Source organism: Lepidothrix coronata, unplaced genomic scaffold, assembly GCF_001604755.1.
Source record: "Lepidothrix coronata isolate B3197 unplaced genomic scaffold, Lepidothrix_coronata-1.0 Scaffold27, whole genome shotgun sequence".
NCBI classification, from domain to species: Eukaryota; Metazoa; Chordata; class Aves; order Passeriformes; family Pipridae; genus Lepidothrix; species Lepidothrix coronata.
This window is the reverse complement of record NW_016690207.1, coordinates 18863-41258: the sequence shown is the minus strand read 5'-3', so window position 1 is coordinate 41258 and position 22396 is coordinate 18863. Positions and strand designations below refer to the sequence as shown.

At 64.1% G+C, this 22396-nt stretch overlaps 6 protein-coding genes across 7 annotated transcripts in view; 5 read left to right on the top strand and 1 right to left on the bottom strand.

Annotated features, from left to right (window-relative positions):
• The window catches only part of NUP160 (nucleoporin 160), a 32924-nt gene extending 24964 nt beyond the window's left edge, over positions 1 to 7960 (top strand). Inside the window, exons 35-36 of one of the 2 annotated variants that reach the window (XM_017809713.1) lie at positions 34 to 125; positions 7951 to 7960. In XM_017809713.1, the coding sequence (XP_017665202.1) occupies positions 34 to 120 (87 nt within the window). In that variant the 3' untranslated portion in view covers positions 121 to 125; positions 7951 to 7960. Of the gene's footprint in view, positions 1 to 33; positions 396 to 7950 lie in introns of those variants that run through there. The other variant, XM_017809714.1, reaches the window with a different exon arrangement.
• On the top strand, positions 1236 to 11262 carry FNBP4 (formin binding protein 4). The gene is made up of 17 exons (XM_017809715.1): positions 1236 to 1359; positions 1527 to 1607; positions 2136 to 2272; positions 2428 to 2632; positions 2724 to 2874; positions 2954 to 3074; positions 3225 to 3566; positions 3657 to 3867; positions 5763 to 5881; positions 7945 to 8049; positions 8332 to 8465; positions 8789 to 8886; positions 9426 to 9604; positions 9882 to 10112; positions 10219 to 10740; positions 10829 to 10986; positions 11080 to 11262. The coding sequence occupies exons 1-17, from the start codon at positions 1236 to 1238 to the stop codon at positions 11168 to 11170; spliced, it is 3009 nt and encodes a 1002-aa protein (XP_017665204.1). The 3' UTR covers positions 11171 to 11262.
• A 1075-nt stretch (positions 11263 to 12337) lies between these two features.
• MTCH2 (mitochondrial carrier 2) lies at positions 12338 to 15245 on the top strand. The gene is made up of 13 exons (XM_017809897.1): positions 12338 to 12482; positions 12559 to 12643; positions 12734 to 12840; positions 12938 to 12964; positions 13239 to 13292; positions 13371 to 13428; positions 13529 to 13580; positions 13662 to 13721; positions 13988 to 14081; positions 14196 to 14243; positions 14520 to 14587; positions 14837 to 14912; positions 15043 to 15245. The coding sequence occupies exons 1-13, from the start codon at positions 12396 to 12398 to the stop codon at positions 15127 to 15129; spliced, it is 903 nt and encodes a 300-aa protein (XP_017665386.1). The 5' UTR covers positions 12338 to 12395; the 3' UTR covers positions 15130 to 15245.
• Positions 15246 to 16091: 846 nt separating this feature from the next.
• On the top strand, positions 16092 to 17738 carry NUDT8 (nudix hydrolase 8). Its single transcript, XM_017809428.1, has 4 exons — positions 16092 to 16324; positions 16391 to 16523; positions 17254 to 17331; positions 17418 to 17738. The coding sequence occupies exons 1-4, from the start codon at positions 16092 to 16094 to the stop codon at positions 17646 to 17648; spliced, it is 675 nt and encodes a 224-aa protein (XP_017664917.1). The 3' UTR covers positions 17649 to 17738.
• Positions 17739 to 18035: 297 nt separating this feature from the next.
• On the bottom strand, positions 18036 to 20615 carry NDUFV1 (NADH:ubiquinone oxidoreductase core subunit V1). Its single transcript, XM_017809862.1, has 10 exons — positions 20453 to 20615; positions 20288 to 20370; positions 20042 to 20212; positions 19748 to 19931; positions 19475 to 19664; positions 18941 to 19153; positions 18700 to 18866; positions 18537 to 18618; positions 18320 to 18465; positions 18036 to 18243 (listed from the first exon to the last, which is right to left on the bottom strand). Exons 1-10 carry the CDS (start codon positions 20504 to 20506, stop codon positions 18160 to 18162), a joined length of 1374 nt encoding a protein of 457 aa, XP_017665351.1. The 5' UTR covers positions 20507 to 20615; the 3' UTR covers positions 18036 to 18159.
• A 979-nt stretch (positions 20616 to 21594) lies between these two features.
• LOC108494649 (calcium-binding protein 2-like) overlaps positions 21595 to 22396 on the top strand; it is a 6727-nt gene continuing 5925 nt past the window's right edge. The window contains exons 1-4 of the mRNA XM_017809427.1: positions 21595 to 21700; positions 21801 to 21962; positions 22081 to 22111; positions 22195 to 22341. Of these exons, the coding sequence (XP_017664916.1) occupies positions 21659 to 21700; positions 21801 to 21962; positions 22081 to 22111; positions 22195 to 22341 (382 nt within the window). The 5' untranslated portion in view covers positions 21595 to 21658. The remainder of the gene's footprint in view (positions 21701 to 21800; positions 21963 to 22080; positions 22112 to 22194; positions 22342 to 22396) is intronic.

Genomic DNA, 22396 nt, shown 5'->3' with positions numbered 1-22396 from the left:
GGTGGGATTCCTCACGACTCCTGCCTCTCCCAGCTCTACGAGAAGCTGAACGACAGGATAGAGGACTACCAGCAGAAGGTCAGCACGGCCACCGTGGAGCGCCTGTACTGCCACCCCTAGTCCAGGTGACGTCCCCCGGGAGTGTCACCGTCCCAGCCCGTGGTGCTGGATTGTACTCGTCGTTTTTCCAGAAGGATCGGGTTTGGGGAGGTGGGTTGTCCCTTCAGCGTGTCCCCTCACTTGTCCCCCCGGGGGGCAATGGGTGATGAGCAGGGCTGGGGGGTCACTGACACGACACCCGCTCGCTCTCTGCCTGCTCCGGACGTGGAACCTTTGGGAACTTCTTTTATTTATTGGTATGTTTTTGGATGAACTTTAATAAAATGGAAGCGTTATTCCAGGTGTGCATCGGGGTGGGGTGGGAAAAGGGGGGGCTGTGAGGCTCCTCTCCCCAGACCCCTCCCTCCAGCCCTCACTCTAGTGCTGGGATATAGGGCAGGATGGAGCTGTAGGGCCCAGGAGAGAGGGAGCTCTATCCCCGATTGATATAGCTCAGGGGAAGGGGGTATAGGGTAAGAAGGGGTTATAGCCCCTTGGAAAAGCTATAGGATTGTAGGATAGGATGGAGCCGCAGCACGGGGCTATAGACTCAAGGGCAGGCTGTGCTATAGGGCAGGAGAGGGCTATGGGATAGGATGGGGCTACAGGGTCAAGGGCGGGATTGATCTGTACATTGAAGGGCAGCCCTGTGCTCTAGGGCAGGAAGGGGCTATAAATGCAAGGACAGCCCGGTTTTATAGGGCAGGATGGGGCTATAGGGCAGGAAGGGGCATTAAACCCTCATTCCTCCCACTTCTATAGGGCAGGAAGGGGCACCAATCCCACCCCTAGTCCCATTCCACGGGCGGGAAGGGGCACTATTCCCATCCCTATCCACAGGCGGGAAGGGGGACTATTCCGGCCTCTCTCCCGGTTCCACGGGCGGGAAGGGGCACCAATCCCACCCCTAGTCCCATTCCACGGGCGGGAAGGGGCACCAATCCCACCCTATCCACGGGCGGGAAGGGGCACTATCCCCCCCCCATCCCCATCCTATAGGCCGGGACACCGCCGGTCCCGCCCCACTGTCCCCGCCCAGGGGGCGTGTCCGCACCGCCCAAGGGGCGTGTCCCCGCCGTCCCGCCCCTCCCTTTGACGTCACCGGCGCGGCCGCAGCCCGAGGCGCCGCCGCCGCCATGGGGAAGAAGCCGCGGGCCGCGCCCGGCCGCCGGCCCATCCTGCAGCTCTCGCCGCCCGCCCCGCGCCGCGACGAGGCCGCGGGGCCCGCAGGCGACGGGGGGGACTCGGGCTCCGAGCCGGGTAAGGCGGGCGCGGGCGGTGGAGGCGGGCGCGCTTTGTTGGCCGCGGCGCGGCCTAGCGCGGCCTAGCGCGGGCGCGAACCCGGGGGGCCCCGCGCCGCCCTTCCCGCGCTTCCCCCCCCCCATCCGTCCCCGGAGCCCCCCAAAACTGACGCTTTTTCCCCACAGATGAGCCCGAAGCGGTGGCGGAGCCCCCACGCAACCCGCCCAACCCGCCGCCCCCCGCGCCCGCCGCTGTCAAAGCCACAGGTGAGGAAGCGCCGTAGGGGGAAACGTGGGATTAGCCCCCCCCATTAACCGCCCCCCCAAAAATAACAGGAGAGAGAACCCCTGGATTTGGGAGTGGAGCGGCCTGATAAAAATGATTTATAATTATAAAAATTATTTATAATGATAAAAAATGGAGGGTTTCAGGTTTTGTGGGATTCTGACCCCCCCACCCACGAATCTTTTTTTCCGGCGTGGGGATTTGATTTTTCCCTCCTCATGCCGAGTTCTTTTCGCCATGGGGGGTATTTCCTGCCCCCTCTGTGTTCAGGGGTTGGTCCCTCACAGTTTTGGCAGTCAGCATATACCCCTGTGGCTGTTTAGAAGAGGGCAGGGTGGTGTTTATTCCCGGAATGCTCGCGGGAAGGGGATGCCCGTCCCCAGAAGCCAACCCTACTGCTTCCCCCTGGGCTGACAGTGGGACCACCGGAGCGGAGGGTGTGGGGTCGGATCCAATACCCTGTGGCAGCAGGAAGGATCCCCCTGAGGATTCACTCCTCCCTTCTCCAGGAGGTCTGTGTCTGCTGGGAGCCTATGCCGACAGTGACGATGAGGAGGGCGAGAACCTGGAAAAGCCGGCCCGTTCCATGGATGCCAACGGCAGCAATTCCACCGACATCGACAGCACCCTGGCCAACTTCCTGGCGGTGAGTGCCACTCCAGGGAGGGCCAGGGGGTCTTTTTAGGGCAGGAGGAGTGGCAGGAGGAGGGGAGTTCCATGATCCAACACGTTGTCCCCTTCTAGTAAGTGCTTTGATTCGGCCTGGCGTTCGAAGCTCACGGTGGGGTGTTGTTTTTACAGGAGATCGATGCCATCACGGCCCCTCCGCAGCCCGCAGAGCCCACTGCTGCCCCCTCCTCCTCTTCCTCCTCTGTGCCTCCCCCCACACCGCCCCGCCCAGAGCCAAAGGACTCAGGCACGGGCCTGTCTGCGGGCACAGCCAACGGCGCGGGCACGGCGCCGGCCCCGGAGTGGCAGTATGACACCCAGTGCTCGCTGGCCGGAGGTGAGAGCCCTTCCCATCCCCACAGGGAACGGGGACAGGCAGGTGTCACCAGGGGAAGGGCGTGACGGGCTGTCCTTGTCCCTCCCGGCAGTGGGAGAGCTGGAGATGGGTGACTGGCAGGAAGTGTGGGACGAGAACACCGGCTGCTACTACTACTGGAACACGCAGAGCAACGAGGTGACCTGGGAGCTGCCGCAGTACCTGGCGACGCAGATCCAGGGCCTGCAGCACTACCAGCACAGGTGGGTGAGACCCCTGGGACGTTGCTCCACGGGGTGTTGTCCCAATCCCACCATTCATTCTCTCTCCTCTCTCTCTCAGCAGCACCGTGGCAGGTGCCAACGGCAGCTTTGTGGCAGCCACGGAGCCGTTCCCGCAGGAGAAGGGGACCCTGGGCAGCGCCGGCCGCGGGACCAGCCTCAGCAAGCGGGAGGTGAAGAAGGTCAGTCAGGCGGGTTCTGGTTCCCCCAGGGCTTGTAGGCACTTCCTTGGGCTTCCTTGAAAGTGGGTGGGTCGCTCCTCTCCATCCACAGCCCCAGGAGGGGCCCCAGCAGCACAGGGCCGGAAAGCTCAGGCAGAGCTCATCCCACAGGAAGTGAACGAGGGCGTGCAGGCCCTCTCCAACAGCGAGGAGGAGAGGAAGGGCGTGGCCGCGGCCCTCCTGGCCCCGCTGCTGCCCGACGTGGTGAAGGAGGAAGAGGAGCGCTGGAGGAGGAAGGTGATCTGCAAGGAGGAGGTTGAGCCGCCTCCGGAAGAGGAGGCGAAAGCGGAAGAGACGCCGACTGCCCCCGAAGAGCCAGAGCCCAGCAGGGACCCCCTGGAAGACACAGGGCAGGAGGATCTGTGCAGTGTGGTGCAGTCGGGGGAGAGCGCTGAGGAGGAAGAGGAGGAGCAGGACACGCTTGAGCTGGAGATGGTGCTGGAAAGGAAGAAGGTAGGGGGGGATGTTTGTCCCGGAAATAAGACTGCACAGGCAGCAGCCATGGCATTACTGGGAATAACCCGGGGTGTCCTGTCCTGGCAGGCAGAGCTGCGTGCCTTGGAGGAAGGCGATGGCAGCGTCTCGGGCTCCAGCCCGCGGTCCGACAGGAGCCAGTCGGCCTCGCAGGACACGTCCCGCAGGCTGGCCTCCAAGAGAGGGAAATGGAAACTGCTGGCCGGAGCCGCCAGCCCCGAGTCTGCCAGCCGAGGCTCCAGCAAAACGGGCAGGGAGAGCCCAGAAGTGGGAGAAGCAGGTAATTGGAAAGGCTCCCTTCGGAGGGAGGAGCGGGGGGTCTCCCTTCCCCGAAGACCTGCGGAGCAGAGCCGGGAAGGGCCGTGAGGTACGTGTGGGGACAAGGCCGAGGGGTGGCTGTCACCAGTGCCACAGCCCTGCCTCACCAGGACAAGCTGTTCTCTGCCATATTCTGTCCTTTATCCTTGTTAATCATATAAACAGGAGAGTGCCCATGATCTGGTTTGTTGGGAGAAGGGACGTGGATAACAGCTTCCTCACATCCCACTGCCTTTGACTTCCTCTCAACAGCACAAATCCAACCTGTGGCACGCCGGGAACTGTTGCCTTCCTCTTTCAAAGGCCAGTTTCTGAGCTGCCTGGTAACAGTGGCCGAATTCCAGACAGCTGAGGTTTCCCCAGAGCCACTTGGGCTCCACACTCCGTGTGTGGGGAATGTAACTCCAGCCCTTGTGGCAAGGTAGTCCCAGATCCATTCCAGGTGTGTGTGGACATATCAGTTGCCCACAACCACTCCTCATGTTCCTGTCAGATCCTCCAGTGCTGTGATTCCCAGAATGCACCAGCTGCAGCATTTAAAAGAACACCCAGTGCCCAGCAGCCCCAGGACTCCTAGACTGTAGAATTATGGAATTGTTAAGGTTGGAAAAGCCCTCTGAGATCATGGAGTCCAGTTGTTCCCTCAAGGCTGCCAAGGCCATCACTGATCATGTCCCCAAGAGCCACATCCATATTGCTTTTAAATGCCTCCAAGGAGGGGGACTCCACTGCTGCCCTGAGTAGCTGTGCCAGGGCTGGACACCCCTTTCCATGGAGAAATTTTCCCTAAAACCCAACTTAAAGCTCCCCTGGCACAGCCTGAGGCCATTTCCTCTTGTCCTGTCACTTGTTCCCTGGGAGCAGAGCCCGATCCCCACCTGGCTCTCCCCTCCTGTCAGGGAGATGTGGGGAAGGAGAAGATTCCCCCGGGCCTCCTTTTCTCCAGATGTGCCAGTCCCTTCACAGCATGAGGCTTCAGGCCAACTGCCTGCAGCAGAGAAAGCTGAATGAAACTGCTTTTCCAAGGAAAAACTGGTACAAAAGTGCCTGCAGCAGGCTGTGTTGGTGCCTGCCCCATTCCCTAAGGTGCCTCTGCTCCAGGCAGCGGCGTGAGCGGGGTGACAACTCTGGCACTAAGTCAGTGATGTCATTTTTCCATAGTGGCTCCAAGGAGTGGTTTTACCAGAGGGCTTTCCAAGCATCCCTGAAGCTGACTCTTCCCAGCAGCACCCATTTCCCCCTTCTTAACCTGAGGAACAGGAAACTGTCACTCCGAAACAACCAGTTTAAATTGAGCACCTTTCTGCGGGAGGGTGATTTAGGGGATTGTCCTGCCTTGCAGCACCAGGACACACACACTGGGAATTGGGGTTTCTTTCCCCTTGGGGGCTTCAGGATTCTATCACAAACTTCTCTCCCTGGAATTTGTCACTTGGACAGTGAATTAGTTATCCAGAGGCAAAACCCTCTGGTCTTGACAACTTTTGGGGAGCTCTTCGGTCTTTGATAATTAACTTATTTAATACCCCGTAGCTTTTATTGACTGGTTATTAAACTGATAGATTTTGAGATGCCTTGTATTCCAGGCCGTTCTTCCTTCCTGCTTTGTGCTGTAGCAGCTCCAATCCTCCCTGTGTTATCCTTCTGGAAGGGCCCCACCACCAAAACACAGAGCAGTGATCCTCTCTCCTTTTTAATTTCAGGCTCTTGTCACTGGCTCTCATGGAATAGAGATCCCAGCTCTTTCCCTGCCCTTTCCCACGTGGGCTTTGGCTCTGGGCAGGGTGTCCAGCTGGGTGCCGGCACTGCTGGGGTGGTGGTGGGACAAAGACTGACCTGTCCTTCCTTCTCCTGCAGCCCCAAGCGTGGAAGCAGCTGATCAGAGCTCAGACAAAGAGGCAGAATCTGAGGAGCCCCAGGAAAAAGCAAAATCCCAAGGGGCTCCAAAAATGGAAGAGGAGGAGCAGGACCTAAAGGTACGGATAAGCAGAGGTGCATGTCGGTGAGGTGAGGGATGTGATGGGTCCTCGGCATTCAGCAGGGACAAGGGACACGCTGGCTGCCCCAGCCGCCTCCTCCCGGGGAACACCAGAGCTTTGGGCTCTGGCTTTGGCCCAGGTGGAGCTCTTAAAGCTCACATCCTGGTGTGGCCACGGGAACAGCTTGTGAAGGAAGGGCTGTGCAGCACTGGGACAAAATCCTGTCTCCAGCAGGATCCAGCAGCAAAAGCTTGGATAAAAGGAGGGTGCGGGGGGGGGCAAAGACTGAGCCCTGGGTGTTGTCGTGACAGAGAACCACTTTGATCTTGACTTTGTTTTCACCAATAACGATATTCCAGTCTCTGGCCCGGTCAGTCGTCCCGTTTCCAGGCTGAAGACTCCTCGTCCATACTCTCTCCGTTTCTGGAGGCTGACGGTACCGCTCTGCCCTTTGCCCAGCATTACTTGTAGAGGCAAACCAGGGAGGCCCTGGGGATTTCTGCAGCATCCTGCTGATATTTTCTTTCCCGAGCCTTGGTTTGCTCTTTTGGCTGCAGCACATCGATTCCCTGATCCATAGCAGAGCTCTGGGCTCTGGGAGAGCATGGCAGAGCAGTAGGGGAGAACTTTCCTGATTGTCCTTTGGATGATTCCCTTGTCGTTCGTTACCCTGAGATCTCCTGCAGCATAAAATTTGGCTCCAGAGTGGCGTTGGGAAATGTTGTCACCTCACTGTGGCAGATGGGGAATCATCAGCTCGTGGTTGGAGCCTGGGTGGAACCTGCAGCGAGAGTTGCCCATCCCTGACCTCATTTCACACCCCTTAATCATTTTACTGGTGCGAAAGGGAAGGGCTTTGGTGCTGTCCTTGTGAAAAATTCCACCTTTCTCCCATAAAAAAACTCTTCAAAGGTTTAGCAGTGTGATGTTCCCAGCGCAAAACTGAGTCTCCCTCAGTGCAGCATCCGTGCAAGACCTGATTTTTTTAATCGTTTTATTTAAATTAAAATAACAAAAGCCTGTGGCAGGGCGGGGCTCGCTGGTCCCCTGTGCTGTCCCCTGTCCTCCCGGTCCCGGCAGGCATGGTGACAGTCCCCGTGGTGCTTTTCCATGCAGGATTCCCTTAGAGCTGTCGGAGGAATGCCGGCTCCCCGGGTAACCGGTACTGTTTGCTCATCGGGTCGGGATAACCTCTCTGGTTACAGGAGCTGCACCGGGGCCGCTGCTGCCAAGTCACTCTCTGCTCTGAGATCTTCCCTGGCTTCTCTGGAGCCATGTTAACATGGGAATTCATATCCCAGCCTCAGGCTTCTCTAGGGCTTGTCTATCTGGCCTGGCCCCTCTCTGGGGACAGATGCTGCCTTGCTGGCATTGTGGACATTCCTAAGCCTTTTCTGAGGAATGAAGCTAAAACCAGACATTTTTTGAGCCCTCCTTAAAGCAGTGGCAATGCCCCTTGCAGGCATCCCTGTTCCTGCTTCTCATTCCTTTCTGGCTCGTGGCTGCTTCCATGCAGTGCCCCCAGTCAGGGAGATGGACCTAGGGATCCCTGTGTCCCCGGATGGGAGGTTTCACTCCCATAGGACACTGGGGTTGAGTAGCTGTGGTCACCGTGGGCTGACCTGAGTTTTGACATAGCTGCTGTTGCCCCTTTCTGGCGCTTTCCAGCTAGTTCTTCTGGAAAGCAATGCTTTATAGAGCCTGGAATGTCATCCCGTCCCGTTTATTTGGGAAACAATTAGATTTTACACTTTCTGCCGTGGCAGTGGCTCTGCTGTAACTCCAGAGTACCAGAGCAACCCGAGCCTCTGCTGTCCTTCCGCACGGAGTCGGGCACGGTCTGTGGAGGAGGTGTCACCCGGCCTCCCCACACTGCCCTGTCCCTGGGGTGCAGGATTGGGGGGGTGACAGGCACACAGGGCCAGGGTGGCACGTCCCAGTCCCGCCGGGCTGAGGGGCTGCCGGTGTTCCCGAGCAGTGTTTCCTGGGAGCCGTGGGGCCGCAGCCGCCCGGTGCCTCTCCCGGAGGGCTGCTCTTGACTCTGCCCTTTCTCCTGGCAGTTTCAGATCGGAGAGCTGGCAAATACTCTGACTAGTAAATTGGAGTTCCTGGGCATCAACAGACAATCTATCTCCAACTTCCACATGTTGCTGTTGCAGACAGAGGTAACCGAGCCTTCGCCCCCCGCTCCGGCCTCGTGTTCCGGAGCGGATTGGATCCAATCCGCCGTCCGAGCGCCGGTGCTGTGTGAACCTCGTGGCTCCTCGCCACGCAGGGCCCTCCCTTCCTCGGCGGGGGGAGAGCATGGCTTCATGCCCAGGCGGGGTGTCCCCCTCCTGGCCCCCGGTATCCCGTGTCGGAAGGGAGCCTCCCGATCCTCGAGTCCCGTCCCCCCTGGGGCCGCTCCCAGCCCACCTCACCGGCTTCCCCCGGTTCTTGCCCTCTAGACCCGCATTGCAGACTGGCGAGAAGGTGCTCTCAATGGAAACTACCTCAAACGCAAACTCCAAGACGCAGCCGAACAGCTTAAACAATACGAAATAAACGCCACCCCTAAAGGCTGGTCCTGCCACTGGGACAGGTACGCGCTCTCCTCCTTTCTCACCTTTCATCTCTGACATCTCAGACATGATTTGTGACCATCAACCACCCGACGACGCTGGCGCCGTCCCTCTGGCAGAACTGAGAGCGGCTTCTGTTAGTGCTGGGCAGGCAGAGAAACATCCCGGCACTCGCAGAGTTTGGGCCGGCCACCAAACGGAAAGATCCAAACGGAGTGCCCAGTGCTTTGCGACGGAGCCGATTCCCTGACGGACAGAGCTGGTTGTCCCTCTCGCGAGTGTCAAGCGCTGTGGAGGGCGGGCCTGGGGGGTCGCGCATGCGAGAGCTCTGTGAACTTTTCAGGATCTCTGGATCAACTCTTCTGACCAACAGCTCTGCCAAAGGACAAACTTCAACTCACCGACGGAATGAAGAACAAGATTTCTGTCTTCTGCCAGCAGGTCAGACCCAAACATTTCTTTGTCTATTTGGCTTTCTTGATTAATTTTCCTTTGTTTGAAATCTTTGCTCTTTTGTTTTTCAGCTCCCAGATCCGCTCCCTCTCTCTAGCATTCACTGTGTGTTTGACACCAAGAGTATCATAAAAAACCTCCGCGCACCACGGGGTAGGGGGGCAGCCGCTTCCCTCCATTGGGCTGTTCCCCGGTGCCTCTTCTCGGAGGGCGACTTTCGGCCAAGGCCGTGCTGAAAGTCCCGATGCTTTAGCGAGACGTCACCGGCGTTCCCGGCCCTCCCCTCCCTTGGGGCGGGGGGCTCAGGGCGACGTCCCGCAGCCAGCCATGGCAAATAGCTTTGAGCGAGTCGGCTCGGGCCTCTCCTGCCTCTGTCCTCAAAGTTGTTTGTCGCGTTTGGGAGAGCGGCAGCCCCGCTGCACGAGGGTCTCCCCTGCGAGAGCGCACCGCTGTCGTGGGCAGGCCCGCCTGGAGTGTCGGGGGCGGAGAAGGGAAGCTGAAGCCTCCTTCTCTTTCTTGTGATCTAGGGAGCATAGACGCTATTTCTATGTTAACGAACGCTCGGGAGAGTCGCAATGGGAGTTCCCCGACGGGGAGGACGAAGAGGAGGGACAACGAAGCGCCGACAGAAAACCCGACGGTCCTCCTAAGCCCCCTCCCAAAGACAAAGGAGAGCGCGCCGAGGAGCCCGCCGAGCGCCCCGCAGGTACGGCCATAGCGGGACTGGGAAGTTGTTGGGGGGTTCTGGCCCCAAAGGGGGGGGTGTTGGGGCAGAGCAGTTGCCAATGGCAGTGCCTTCACCGTCCCAGCTGTCCCAGTGTCCCGAACGAGAGCGCGGGCAGGAGCAGGCGGCGCAGCCCAGAGCCCGAATGTTCAAGCCCATGTCAATGTGTTCTTTAGGCTCCCTTTGTAAAGAATCCTTCTCAGGCCAAGTTCCTGCTACGTCTCTCATGCCGCTCACTCCATTTTGGACTCTGCTTCAGTCCTCTGTCCCGGTCCTCCAACCTCCCTTGCCTCTGGAAATGCCTCCGCCGCCTCCACCTCCCCCCGACTCACCACCACCGCCCCCACCGCCCCCCCCACCACCTGGAGAAGATGGGGAGATCCAGGAAGTGGAGATGGAAGATGAGGGGGGCGAGGAGCCCCCTGCCCCAGGAACAGAGGAGGATGCTCCCTTGAAGTCTCTGGTGCGCCCTGCTGCCAGCAGCAGCCAGGTGAGCTGCCAAGCCAGGGCTCTGCTGATTCCGGAGAGTGGGAATCTGGGAAGGGGGTGTGTAATGGTGTTCCTGGCTCAGCATTTACCTCAGTGCCTTCTTCCAGGGCGCTGTCGATCCAAGCCCAGCCCCACTGATGTCGACCAAGCCGCAGAAGAGGAAAGCTGTGGAGATGAGCCCTGGGCTGATGCAGCGCACGGCCACCATCGGCAGCTGCCCCGTCATCTACAGCCAGCCCCTGATGGCCACCAGCAAGTACCAGCCATCAGCTGTGCCCTTGGCCTCCCTGCGGCCCCGCCAGCGCCTCCAGAGCGACATCCAGGGCCGCCCCAACCTCCGCATGGCCCCGGGCCACGCCGGCCCCCAGCCCACGGCGGCGCTGGGGCTGCAGTCCGGCTACCTGGGTGTGACGGCTCCAGCTGCGCCTTCTGTGATGGGATACTCGGAGTGCGCCGCTCCCGTCAGCCTGGGCACCGCGGCCGCCGCGCAGCCCGCCCCGGCACGGGGGGCCCTGCCCGCCGCCGAGCAGCCACCACCCCCGCCGCCCCCACAGACACCCCCGCCGCCCGCCCCCAAGGCCCCGCCGCCGCCAGACAAGGAGAAGCCGAGGAAGGGGCGCAAGGACAAGGTAGGTGGGTCGGGCGGGCCCTTGCCGGCGCCATTCCCCCTCTCCTCCCTCTCCAGCCGCGCTCACCGCGGCTGCGCTTGTGGCACAGGGCAAGAAGGGCAAGACGAAGATGCCGTCGCTGGTGAAGAAGTGGCAGAGTATCCAGCGAGAGCTGGATGAGGAGGAGAACTCCAGCTCCAGCGAGGAGGACCGGGAGACCACAGCCCAGCGGCGCATTGAGGAGTGGAAGCAGCAGCAGCTGATGAGGTATGGACCCTGGGGGCCAGCACCTCGTGCCCTGTGAAGGGGGGGGATCTGCAGCAGGGCCCTGCAGTGCTGACACCCCGCTCTGTCCCACAGTGGCATGGCAGAGAGGAATGCCAACTTCGAGGCGCTGCCCGAGGACTGGCGCGCGCGGCTGAAGCGGAGGAAAACTGCCTCGAGCACTTGAGGCACGTTAGTGCCACACACCAAGCTCTCTTTTTTTTTTACAGATGTACAGTTCCCTTGACCATTGTCCAATAAATTGTGGAAGTTTGGGAAGGGCCAGCTGTTTGATCCTGCTGGGGGTGGGTGGTAGACTGGCATGGGGGGCAGAATGAGACCCTTGTAATCCAGGATATTCAGGATGAGGGGATCAGGGGCACCCTCAGTGAATTCACAAATGACACGAACTTGGGTAGGATGTGGACCTGCTGGAGGGCAGGAAGCTCTGCAGAGGGGTCTGGACAGGCTGGATCCATGGGCTGAGGCCAACGGTGTGAGGGTCAACAAGGCCAAGTGCTGGGTCCTGCCCTTGGGTCACCACCACCCCCGGAACACTCCAGGCTGGAGGCAGAGTGGTGCCTGTGTCCCAGCTCCTGGAGCTCTCGCACCCTTGGGGCCTGCGGGATGCCCGTGGGGAGGGGAGGGAGGGTGGGGGCACAAGGGGGCTTTGGTGGGGGGCCAGTCCTGGAGCCATTCGGCAGCTTTGTGCACATCCACACTTCCATGGCTGCTGCCGAGGTGAGCCCTGGCTGCGGTGGGTGTCCCCTCTTGCCCCCAGCCCTCTGGCTGCAGTGCTGCTCCCCTCAAGGCCAGAAGATGGGCAGGGAAGAGACCCCCGTGTCACCCCTCTGGGCAGCATCTACACGTCTGCACCACAGGCAGCGCTGGCTCCGGCCGGCGGTGGAGTCCTGGGCATGAGCCGAGCTGTGATTGAGAGCCTGCAGCCTCACACAACGCCCAGCACCGCGTCTGGGGGGGGCTCTCCCTGTCCCTGCCTTGCCTTGGGCGCATGTCCCCACCCCAACCACACCGGAGCCCTTCCTGGTGCCGGAGCAGAGCCCCTGCTGGGACCCGCCCGCCCCCTTGTGCCCCGGCCTGCTGGCGCCCGTTCTAATTGCAGCGTCCCCGCGGGGGCCCCTTGTCCCCCAGAGGCTGCAGGCACCTGGCCCCGGGCCACCCTGGTGTCCCCTCAGCCCTGTCACCGTGGGGTCCCCGCGGGCCCCGTTGCCATGGCAATGCCGCCGTGGCGACCCGGCCGTTCCCATGGCAACTCCGCTGCGTCCCCGCTGCGCCCCCTGGCGGCCGGATTCGCGTCACGGCGGCACCGGAAGTACCGGGGGAGGCGGAAGCGGAAGCGGCGGCGGCGGCGGCGGCCGTGTCCTTCTGTGCCGTGACGCCGGGGCGGCACCATGGCGGACGCGGCCTCGCAGGTGCTGCTGGGCTCGGGGCTCACCGTGCTCTCGCAGCCGCTCATGTACGTGAAGGTGCTGGTGCAGGTAAGGGCTGAGTGGGCGGGGGGTGCGGGGCTCGGTACCGGCCGCGGTAGGATGCAGCCGCCTGTCCCCGCCGCAGGTGGGCTACGAGCCGCTGCCGCCCACCCTGGGGAGGAACATCTTCGGCCGCCAGGTGTACCAGCTGCCCGGCCTCTTCTCTTACGGTGAGTCCGCCCCGGTGGGGCTGCCCCGGTGGGGCCGCCCCGGTGCAGCCATGGGGTTCCCCCGGGGCTGACGGTCCCCGGTGTCCCCAGCCAAGCACATCGTGAAGGTGGACGGAAGAGCGGGACTCTTCAAAGGCCTGGCCCCGCGGCTGTGCTCCAGCGCCATCGGCACCGTGGTGCACAGCAAAGTGCTGCAGGTACCGGCACGGGCAGGGGCAGCCAGGGGGGCTCTGCCGCCGGGGACGGGGACACCGAGACCCCCCGGCGGTGCTGACCCTGCCCTTTGCTTCACAGCACTACCAGGAGGCCGAGCAGGCTGAGGTGGGTGCAGAGGGGCTTCCCTCGGGGAATCTTCCTTCTCTCCTTTCTCCATCCCTGCCTTCTCCTTTCTTCCCCTCTCCATTTCTCTGTCCCTTCCCTCCATCCCTCCCTTCTCCCTCCATGATTTCCCTCCCCCCCTTCCCACTCACCTTGGCCTCGGGCAGACTCTGCCCTGCTCCCAGAACACTCTGGAGGGAGGGCCGGGATCTGCCAACCCCCTCACGTGTCTGGATGGACCGCGGGTGGTTCCCCCCTGACCTTTCCTCCCTCCCAGCCTGGAGCCAGCAAGAAGGAGCCGGTGTCGTCGCTGGAGCAGGTACTGAAAGAGGTGAGGAGCAGGAGCAGGGGGGTGGCTCTGGGGTGTCCTGGCCCCGACCCCTCCCGGTGACGCCCCGTTTGTCCCCAGACCTCCCGGGAGATGGTCGCCCGCTCCGCTGCCACCCTCATCACCCACCCCTTCCACGGTAGGTGCCTCCTGACCCCGGGGGCCGGGGAGGGAGGGCCAGGTGCCCCCTGTCCCCCCGATGTCCCCGCTGTGTCCCCACTGTCCCCGTGTGCCCGCAGTGATCACCCTGCGCTGCATGGTGCAGTTCATCGGCCGCGAGACCAAGTACAGGTACGGCCTGGGGGAGCTCTGGGGGGGGCTGGGGATCCCAGGATCCCCCCAGCTCATCCATCCTCTTCCTCCCCTTCCCAGTGGGACACTAAGCGCCTTCGCCACGATCTACCGGGAAGAGGGAATCCTGGGATTCTTCGCGTGAGTGCCGGGGAGGGAGGAGGGGCATGACACTAGTGCGAAGGTGTGGTGGCCCTTCTTGGGAGCATTCTGGTCCCTCCAGCAGCTCCTGTGTCCCCTATGGATCATCCATCCAAGCATCCCTGCCTGCGGGGGTGGCTGTGCCCCCGTCACTCGCCTACTCTGGGAACAGCCCCACCCCAGCATCCCAAAGGAGCTGTTCCCAGCTCTCTGCACAGCCACACCCGAACCCTCAGCTAACATTCCCGCTGTTTCTTCCTTTCCAGCGGCCTCATCCCGCGGCTCCTCGGGGACATCCTGTCCCTGTGGCTCTGCAACATGCTGGCCTACCTCATCAACACGTACGCGCTGGAGAATGGGGTACGGATTCCGGGATCCGGGGGGACAGGGGCTGGCGGGAGGAACCTCCAGGGATGGTCCAGGGGGCCACAACCCTCTTGTGGGGGAATTCAGGTGCCTCTCCTCCTTCCACAGGTCTCCACCATGGCTGAGATGAAGAGCTACTCGCAGGCAGTCACTGGGGTGAGTACAGCACATGGGTGGGAATTGGATCCTTTCCCTAGGGAATGGTGTGCTCCCAAAATCCTGCGGCTGCCACGGTGGGCATGGAGCCAGGCTGGGATCAGCTGGATCAGCTCACAGGCCAGGGGATGCTCCATGGAGGACATGTGTCAGCCCATGGAGGTGGCAGCAGTGGGCTCCCTCCCTGGGGCACAATTCCCAGGGGATCTTTAGGGGCTGGTTCTCCCCACGCAGAGGGAAGAGGGAACATCCTGTTATCCCTGCTTTTCCTTGCAGTTCTTCGCCAGCATGCTGACCTACCCCTTCGTCCTGGTGTCCAACCTGATGGCCGTGAACAACTGCGGGTGAGTCCCCAATCCTGGGAACATCCATGTCCCTCTGCCTGGATCAGCTCCTGGAACCACCTTTCTGAAGTTCCCAGATGGAAAAGGTGTTTCCAGCTCTCCACAGGGTTGATCCCTCTTTGACTGGGGCGGCAAAGCTTTTTGGGTTCAACCTAGTGTGGAGCTGTGGAGGGGACGGATCCCACCTCCCTGGGTGGGAATGATTCCCTGTGGGAGTAATTCCCGGTGGGTCTTCCCTCCCTTCCCCAGGCTGGCTGGGGGTCTCCTTCCCTACGCACCCACCTACTCCTCCTGGCTGGATTGCTGGAGCCAGCTGCACAGGGAGGTAAGTGCTGGAGCCGGGATGCACCGGGATACACTGGAACGTGGCGAGGAGCCGGGTGGGAGCCCCGGGGGGTTTGGGGGGGCCACACCAGGTCTCATGTGGCTGATCCGTGGTCATTTTCCCTTTCCAGGGCAACATGAGCCGAGGGAACAGCCTGTTCTTCCGCAAGGTGCCGGTGGGGAAGCGATACGTGTGGGACGAGCGGAGGTTCCGCTGATTCCAGAGGCGGGAGCGGGATTGTGGAGCTGATGCTGGGCTCCGGAAGCAAAGAATCATGGAGAGTGATGATTTCTATACAGTTTTTTAAAAATCATTTCCTGCTGAGAGCTGAAAGGGCATGTGTGAGAGTCTTTTTTTCACAGGGGTTTCCCAGGAAGCGGGGCTGACAGGTCTCCAGCATTCCCTCATTTATCCAGGAGCCTTTTTCCCAGCCTCAGACACTGCTGAGGCTCTTTACACAGGGGAAATTCCCCCGTGAGGTGACAGCACCTGGAATTGTCACCCCCTTACAAGTAACCACCTGTGCTGAGATGGGCTGTGTAGGTGTCACAGGGGGCCTCGGTTTCCCCTCGCTCACTCCAGGTGTTCTCCAGGTAGGACATCCAGGGCAGAGTCCTGACACTCCCAGGCACAGAGGGACAGCGAGGGTGTGGTGGCACGTGGGGGCTGTGAAAAGGGAAGGAAACGCACAACACCTGGTGGGATTGGAAAGGTTTGGAAGTGTACACCGGGAAGGGGTTGTTGGACACCCGGAGGGGGTCACTGCAAAGCCCACGGAGGGGGGTGAGGTGAGGGTTGCACACCCTGGTGCGAGGTTTGCACACCCAGGGGTGCGTGTAAAGCTGGGAGGGGAGTCGCACGCCTGGCCGGGGTTGTTGCACACCTGGAGGGGGCTGTTGCACGGCCGGAGCAGGACTTGCACACCCGGCAGGGACCTTGCAAAGGCAGCGGCCGTCGCACACCCAAGCAAGAGGATCGCACGCCTGGCAGGGGCATCGCAAAGCCGGCGGACGAGTTTCGTACCTGGCGGGGGCCGCGTCACACCCGGAGGGGGTTGTCGCACACCGGGCGGGGCCGTCGCGCACCCGCGGGGCCTTTCCCGTCCCGGGGCGGCCGGGGGCGGGCTCGGTCGGGGGAGGCGGAGCCGGTCCCTCCCTTCCCAATCCCCGTGCCGGCGCCATGGCGGGCCCGGGCGGTGCCGGTGCCGGTGCCGCCGGTGCCGCGGACGCCGGGGGTGTGCTGAGCGGCGGGAGCGAGCGGCGGTGCCGGGCGCGGCTGGCGGCGGGGGGCGCGGGGGGCGCGGCGGCCGCGGCCGCGGTGCTGGTGCCGCTGTGCTCGGTGCGCGGCCGCCCCGCGCTGCTCTTCACGCTCCGCTCCCGCCGCCTCGGCGGCCCCCACAGCGGCGACGTCAGGTACCGGCGGGGGGAGCGGGCGCCGGGGCCGGGCCGGCCCTGACCCCACCCCGGTCCCTCCCGCAGCTTCCCCGGCGGGCGGCGGGACCCGGCGGACGCGGACGCGGTGGCCACGGCGCTGCGGGAGACGCGGGAGGAGCTGGGGGTGGCGGTGGCAGCAGCCAGCGTGTGGGGACAGCTGCGGACCCTGCCCGACCGGGTACCGGGCACCGGGGGCGCGGGACAAGGGCGCGGGGGGGGGACAAGGACACAAGGGCAAGGGGCAGGAAATCGGTGACGGGGTCACGGGTGACAGGTTCGATGATGGGTGACGGGTTCGAGGTGGCGGGGACAAGGGTTATGGGTGACAGGGACACGGGTGACGGGAACACGGCAGCAGGGACACAGAGGAGGGCTTCCAAGTGACAGGGACAAAGCAGCAGGGACACGGGTGATGGGGTTCTGGGTGACAGGGACGAAGGGGCAGGGTCCTGGGTGATGGGTTTGAGGTGACAGGGACGGGAGTTTCCGTGTGACAGGGGTTTGGTGTGACAGAGACAAGGCAGCAGGGATGCAGGTGACAGGAGTTACAGGTGACAGGGTCAGGCAGCTGGGTCACGTGTGATAGGGGACTTGGGTTAGCAGGGACATGGGTGATGGGTTCAGGATGACAGGGACAAGGCAGCAGGGACGTGGGTAATGGGTTTGGTGTGATGGGGACGCAAGTGACAGGGCTTACAGGTGATAGGGACAAGTCAGCAGGGACACAGGTGACAGGAGTTCTGGGGATTTAGGGTGACAGGGACACAGGGCAGTGGCTGCAGGTGAAGGGGGGGTTTTGGGTGACACACACATGGTGGGGGCCTGGGTTGGGTGCAGGGAGGTCAAGGCACACGGTTGCACTTTGGAGAGGGGGTTGTCACCCCATCCCTCGCTGACACACCTTCCAGCAAGGAATGACCATAGCGCCCGTCGTGGCCAACCTGGGGCCGCTGGAGGCCTTGACACTGACCCCCAACCCCGACGAGGTGGGTGACCCCTCCCTGGGGCCTGCAGCCCTTTACTGGTGTCACTGGGTGTGTCACCACGGTGACCCCCTCACCTGTGCCGGCAGGTGGAGGAGGTGTTCACCCTGCCCCTGGCTCACCTGCTGCGGGAGGAGAACCAGGGCTACACCCACTTCCGCACGGCCACCGGCTACGGGTACACCCTGCCCGTGTTCCTGAACGGCCCCCACAGGGTGTGGGGGCTCACGGCCATCATCACCGAGCTCACCCTGGAGCTGCTGCTGCCCGGCCGCTACCGCAGGAAGACCCACGTGCCAGCCCGGAAACCCGTGGCCTGAGGGAGGAGGGGACAGGGGGTGGCTCTGGGGCACCGAAGCCACTGGTGATGTTGCACACTGTGATTCAGTAAAAGCCATGTTTGGAACTGCCCCGGGCTCCAAGTCATGAAGCGTGGCCAGGACAGCTGTCCCCTGGCACTGGTACAGCAGGAGGTGTCCTGGGGACACTGTGGCAGGGAGCATGGACAAAGAGCTGTGTCCATGTGATCCCCCCACAGCCACTGCCTCTGCCCAGTCCCAGAGAGGGGCTGCAGAGCCTCACGGAAAGCTGGGATCTCCCCTCTGGGGTACCCAGACCGCATGATCCCTGGGGATCCCCTGGTCGAGGGAGGCAGGACCCAAAGCCCCCCCCCATCAGTCCCTTCCCACCATTTAATGTCCACCACAGAGCCCACGAGTGCAGCAGCATTTATTGAGGTCCCTCCACAGAACCCTCCCAAAGTGCTGCCAGAAACCCAGAACCCCCTGAACCCCCTTCCAGGCAGGAAAAGGAACGGGTGGTCCTGCATCCTTACGCTGACGCCGCTCGGGCTTTGGCCTCCCCGAAGCGCCGCATCCTCTCCTCCAGCTCGGGGCGGAAGTGCCGGATGAGGCCCTGCAGGAGCAAAGGAGCCGGTTACCAGGGCAGGGAGAGGTTGGTGGCCTCCCACAGGACTCCCCCGGGCCCCCACCTGCACGGGCCAGGCGGCGCCGTCGCCCAGGGCGCAGATGGTGTGCCCCTCGATCTGTTTGCTGATCTCCCAGAGCGCGTCGATCTCGGCCGCCTGCGCGTCGCCCCGCACGAACCGCGCCATCACCTTGTTCATCCAGTCCACGCCTGCGGGGTGGGGAGGGGTCAGGGCTCCGTGCTGTGCAACCCCTCGCCCCGCAGCCTTCCCCCGGCCTCACCTTCCCGGCACGGGGTGCACTGCCCGCAGCTCTCGTGCTTGTAGAACTCGATGAGGCGGGCGATGGCCTTGACAATGTCGGTCTGGGGGGTGGGAGAGGAGGGTGAGGGGAGGGAGGGGAGGGTGAAGGGCTGGGGGCGCAGGGCAGGGGGCCGGTCCCTTACGGATTTATCCATGACGATGACGGCAGCTGTGCCCAGCCCGCTCTGCGCCTGCACCAGGGAATCGAAGTCCATCAGCACCGTCTCGCACACTGACTTGGGCAGCAGCGGCGTGGAGGAGCCCCCCGGGATCACAGCCAGCAGGTTGTCCCAGCCACCACGGACCCCCCCTGCAAAAAGAGGGGGTGAGGAGCAGCCGCTCCAGGCCCGCCCCGGCACGGCACGGCCCAGCCCCGGCACCCACCGGCGTGTTTCTCGATGAGCTCCTTCAGCGGCACCGACATCTCCTCCTCCACGGTGCAGGGCGTGTTCACGTGCCCCGAGATGTTGAAGAGCTTGGTGCCCGAGTTCCGCTCCCGGCCGAAGCTGGCGAACCAGGCGCCGCCGCGCCGGCAGATCGTGGGTGCCACTGACACTGTCTCCACGTTGGCCACTGTGGTGGGGCAGCCGAAAACACCTGGGAAACGGAAGGAGAAAGTTCTTCCCTGGGAGGGTGGGGAAGGCCCTGGGATGGATTTCCCGGGGAAACTGTGGCTGCCCCATCCCTGGAAGTGTCCAAGCCAGTCTGGAGAAACCTGGTCTAGTGGGAGGTGTCCCTGCCCATGGCAGGGAGTGGGAATGGGATGATCCTTAAGGTCCCTTCTCACCCAAACCAGGCTGTCATTCTATTAAACACTGGGAGCTCCCAATGGATGTGGTGGTGGCTGCGTCGGTACCCCCAGGGACAGCCAGTTTGGGGTAGCAGCCAGGAATTTGGGATGGAGCTGCGGGGCCGTACCCACGTCCGCAGGGAAGGGCGGCTTGAGGCGGGGCTTGCCCTGCTTGCCCTCGATGGACTCGATGAGCGCCGTCTCCTCCCCGCAGATGTAGGCGCCGGCCCCGCGCACCACGAACACGTCGAAGGCGTATCCAGATCCGCAGGCGTCGGCTCCCAGCAGCCCGGCCTCATACGCCTCCTGGATGGCCACCTGCAAAGGGGGCACGGGTGAGCCGTGACCCCCCGCACCGGCCCCGGGGCGCTGGCGGGGTGTTTTTGGGGCGCTCCCCGCACCTGCAGGTTGGAGGCCTCGTTGTAGAACTCCCCCCGGATGTAGATGTAGGCGGCCCGGGCGCCCATGGCCCGCCCCGCCACCAGGCAGCCCTCCAGCAGCTTGTGCGGGTCGTGCCGCATGATCTCCCGGTCCTTGCAAGTGCCCGGCTCGCCCTCGTCCGCGTTCACCACCAGGTACTTGGGTCTGGAGGCAGGGAAAGCTCCGGGACCGGCGCCACCGGGGGGCTCCCCGCGGGCCCGGCGCCACCGGGGGGCTCCCCGCGGGCCCGGCGCCGTCCCCGGCCCCGCTCTCACCTGCCGTCCGGGGGCTTGTTCATGAAGCTCCACTTGAGCCCGGTGGGGAACCCGGCGCCGCCGCGGCCCCGCAGCCCCGAGGTCTTGATCTCGCCGAGGATCCAGTCCACGCCCTTGAGCAGGATCTCCTTCGTCTTGTACCAGTCGCCGCGGCGCAGGGCGCCCTGCAGCCTGCGGGCACCGCGCACGCTGGCACCGGGCGCGGGGCGCCGGGGCCGCGCCCGCCGCCCCCCGGGGCTCACTCACCTCCAGTCGTGCCGCCCGTAGAGGTTGGTGAAGATCCGGTCCTCATCCCGCAGCGACCCGAACTGCGTCTTCTTGGGCGCCGTCTGCGGGGACACGCGAGCTCAGCACCGGGAGCACCGGGAGCACCGGGACCCGGCCCGGACGGTCCTGGAGCTCCCCGCTCACCGAGAAGGAGGCGGCGGGCAGGCGCCGGAGCGCCAGCAGCTGCCGGGCGGCCATGGTGGGGCGGCACCGGGATCGGGACCGGCCCCGGGATGGGGACCGGCACCGAGATCGGGGTCGGGATCGGCACCGGGACCGACCACCGTCACCTTCAGGCGCCCCCGCGGCGACGTCACGGGCAGCGCCGACGGCGCGACAGTGACGTCAGCGATCGGCACAGGAGCGGGGGCGCGGCTAGAGGGCCGGAGGCGTGGTCACAGTCAGGAGGCGTGGTCACGAAGCGGGGGGCGTGTCCTCCAGGACAGCACGTCGGGTGACATTGGGGAGCGGTCACGGCGGGGGGGGCGTGGCCTCCGCGGCGGGGGGCGTGGCCAGGCCGGCTCCCGGCGCCACGTGCCCCGCGCCCGGTGCCGGGTCGGGTTTCGGGCGCTGAAACCAGAGCCCCACACGGGACCCCCCCGGAGCCCCCAGGGCCGCCCCGCTCCCCCCGCCCCGCGCCCCGGGGGGTCGCCGCGCTCCACTCGGTCTCCTGGGCGACGCGGCGGGGCCCGAGGACAGCGCTGGCCTCGTCCCTGCGAGGGGCGAGCGCCTGCTCGGAGGGATCTGGTTTCCCCCCTGCGAGGCTCCGGTGGTGGGGAGAAGGAGCTGGGAGCTGGCGGGATGTTCTTTCTGTTCCGCGGGTCGCAGCCGCGCGGTACCGGCAGCCCCGTGCCCCCCGGCTGCCGGGGCGGCCCCCGGCCCCACGGGCTCGGCAGGAGGGGCGCCCGCCGCCCCCGCCCGGCCCCGCGGCTCGGGGGTCCCGGCCCCGCGGGGAGCCGGGGGCGCTGGAGCCGTAGCGCTGCGTCCCCCTCGGAGCGGCGGCGGGCCGCCGAGGAGCTGGGGCCCCGGCCGCCCCCCGCTCTCGGGCAGGTAACCGGCGGCGGGGACAGGGCCGGGGCACGGTCGGCGCCGGGGACCCCGCGTGCCCCCGCGGGGAGGCTGCGGGACCGGGGAACAGCTGGGCGGCTCCCCACATCTGGAGCTGGGCGGCCGAGCGGGGAATAATCCGGAGGATTATGCGCGCGGGCGCGGCGCCCCCCCCCTTCGCCTGCCCTGCATATCCCCAGATATTCCATAAAAACCTCAAATCCCCGGTGGCAGCCCCGCGGTCTGCGCCAGCCGGCCCCCCCGGGCCAGGCATGTCCTGCGGCGCGGGGGCAGCCCCCAGCCATGGGCAACTGCACCAAGACCCCTGAGCGGCGGCTCCCCAAGGTACGGCCGGGCCGGGCCGGCCCGTAGGGGCAACAGGAGGAGGAGGAGGGGGGGTCCCAGCGCGGCCCCCCCGCGCCGCTGACGCCCGCTGTGCCCGCAGGACGGGAAGCCGCGCTCTGGCGTCCCGGGCTCCGGCGGGGGGGACCCGGAGGATGCGCTGGACTCGGCACAGACCCCCACTCTGCAGGGATACTCGGTGCTGCAGGGGCTGGTGGGGCCGGCCTGCATCTTCCTGCGGCAGAGCATCGCCATCACCCAGCGGGTACGTGCCCGTCTCCTCCCCGTGCCGCCCGTGCCCCCGGGGGGGTGAGGGCAGGATCCCTGCGGGATCCCTGGGAATAGGACCCCTCCTTCGGCTCTTCCCGCTTTCTCTCCCCCAGGACCGGGAGCTGCGGCCCGAGGAGATTGAAGGTAAGGTGCCGGGGAGTGGGTCCCTCCCGGGGGGTTGGGTGGCGGTGCGGGGGGGGCCGGCGGTGACACTGTGGTGTCCCCAGAGCTGAAGCACGCGTTCCAGGAGTTCGACAAGGACCACGACGGCTACATCAGCTACAAGGACCTGGGCGAGTGCATGCGGACCATGGGCTACATGCCCACAGAGATGGAGCTCATCGAGCTGTCACAGCAGATCAGTACGTGGGGGGGCACGGGGCGTCCCCAACAATCCCTGCCCCCTCCCCAGCACCCTCCTGACACCCC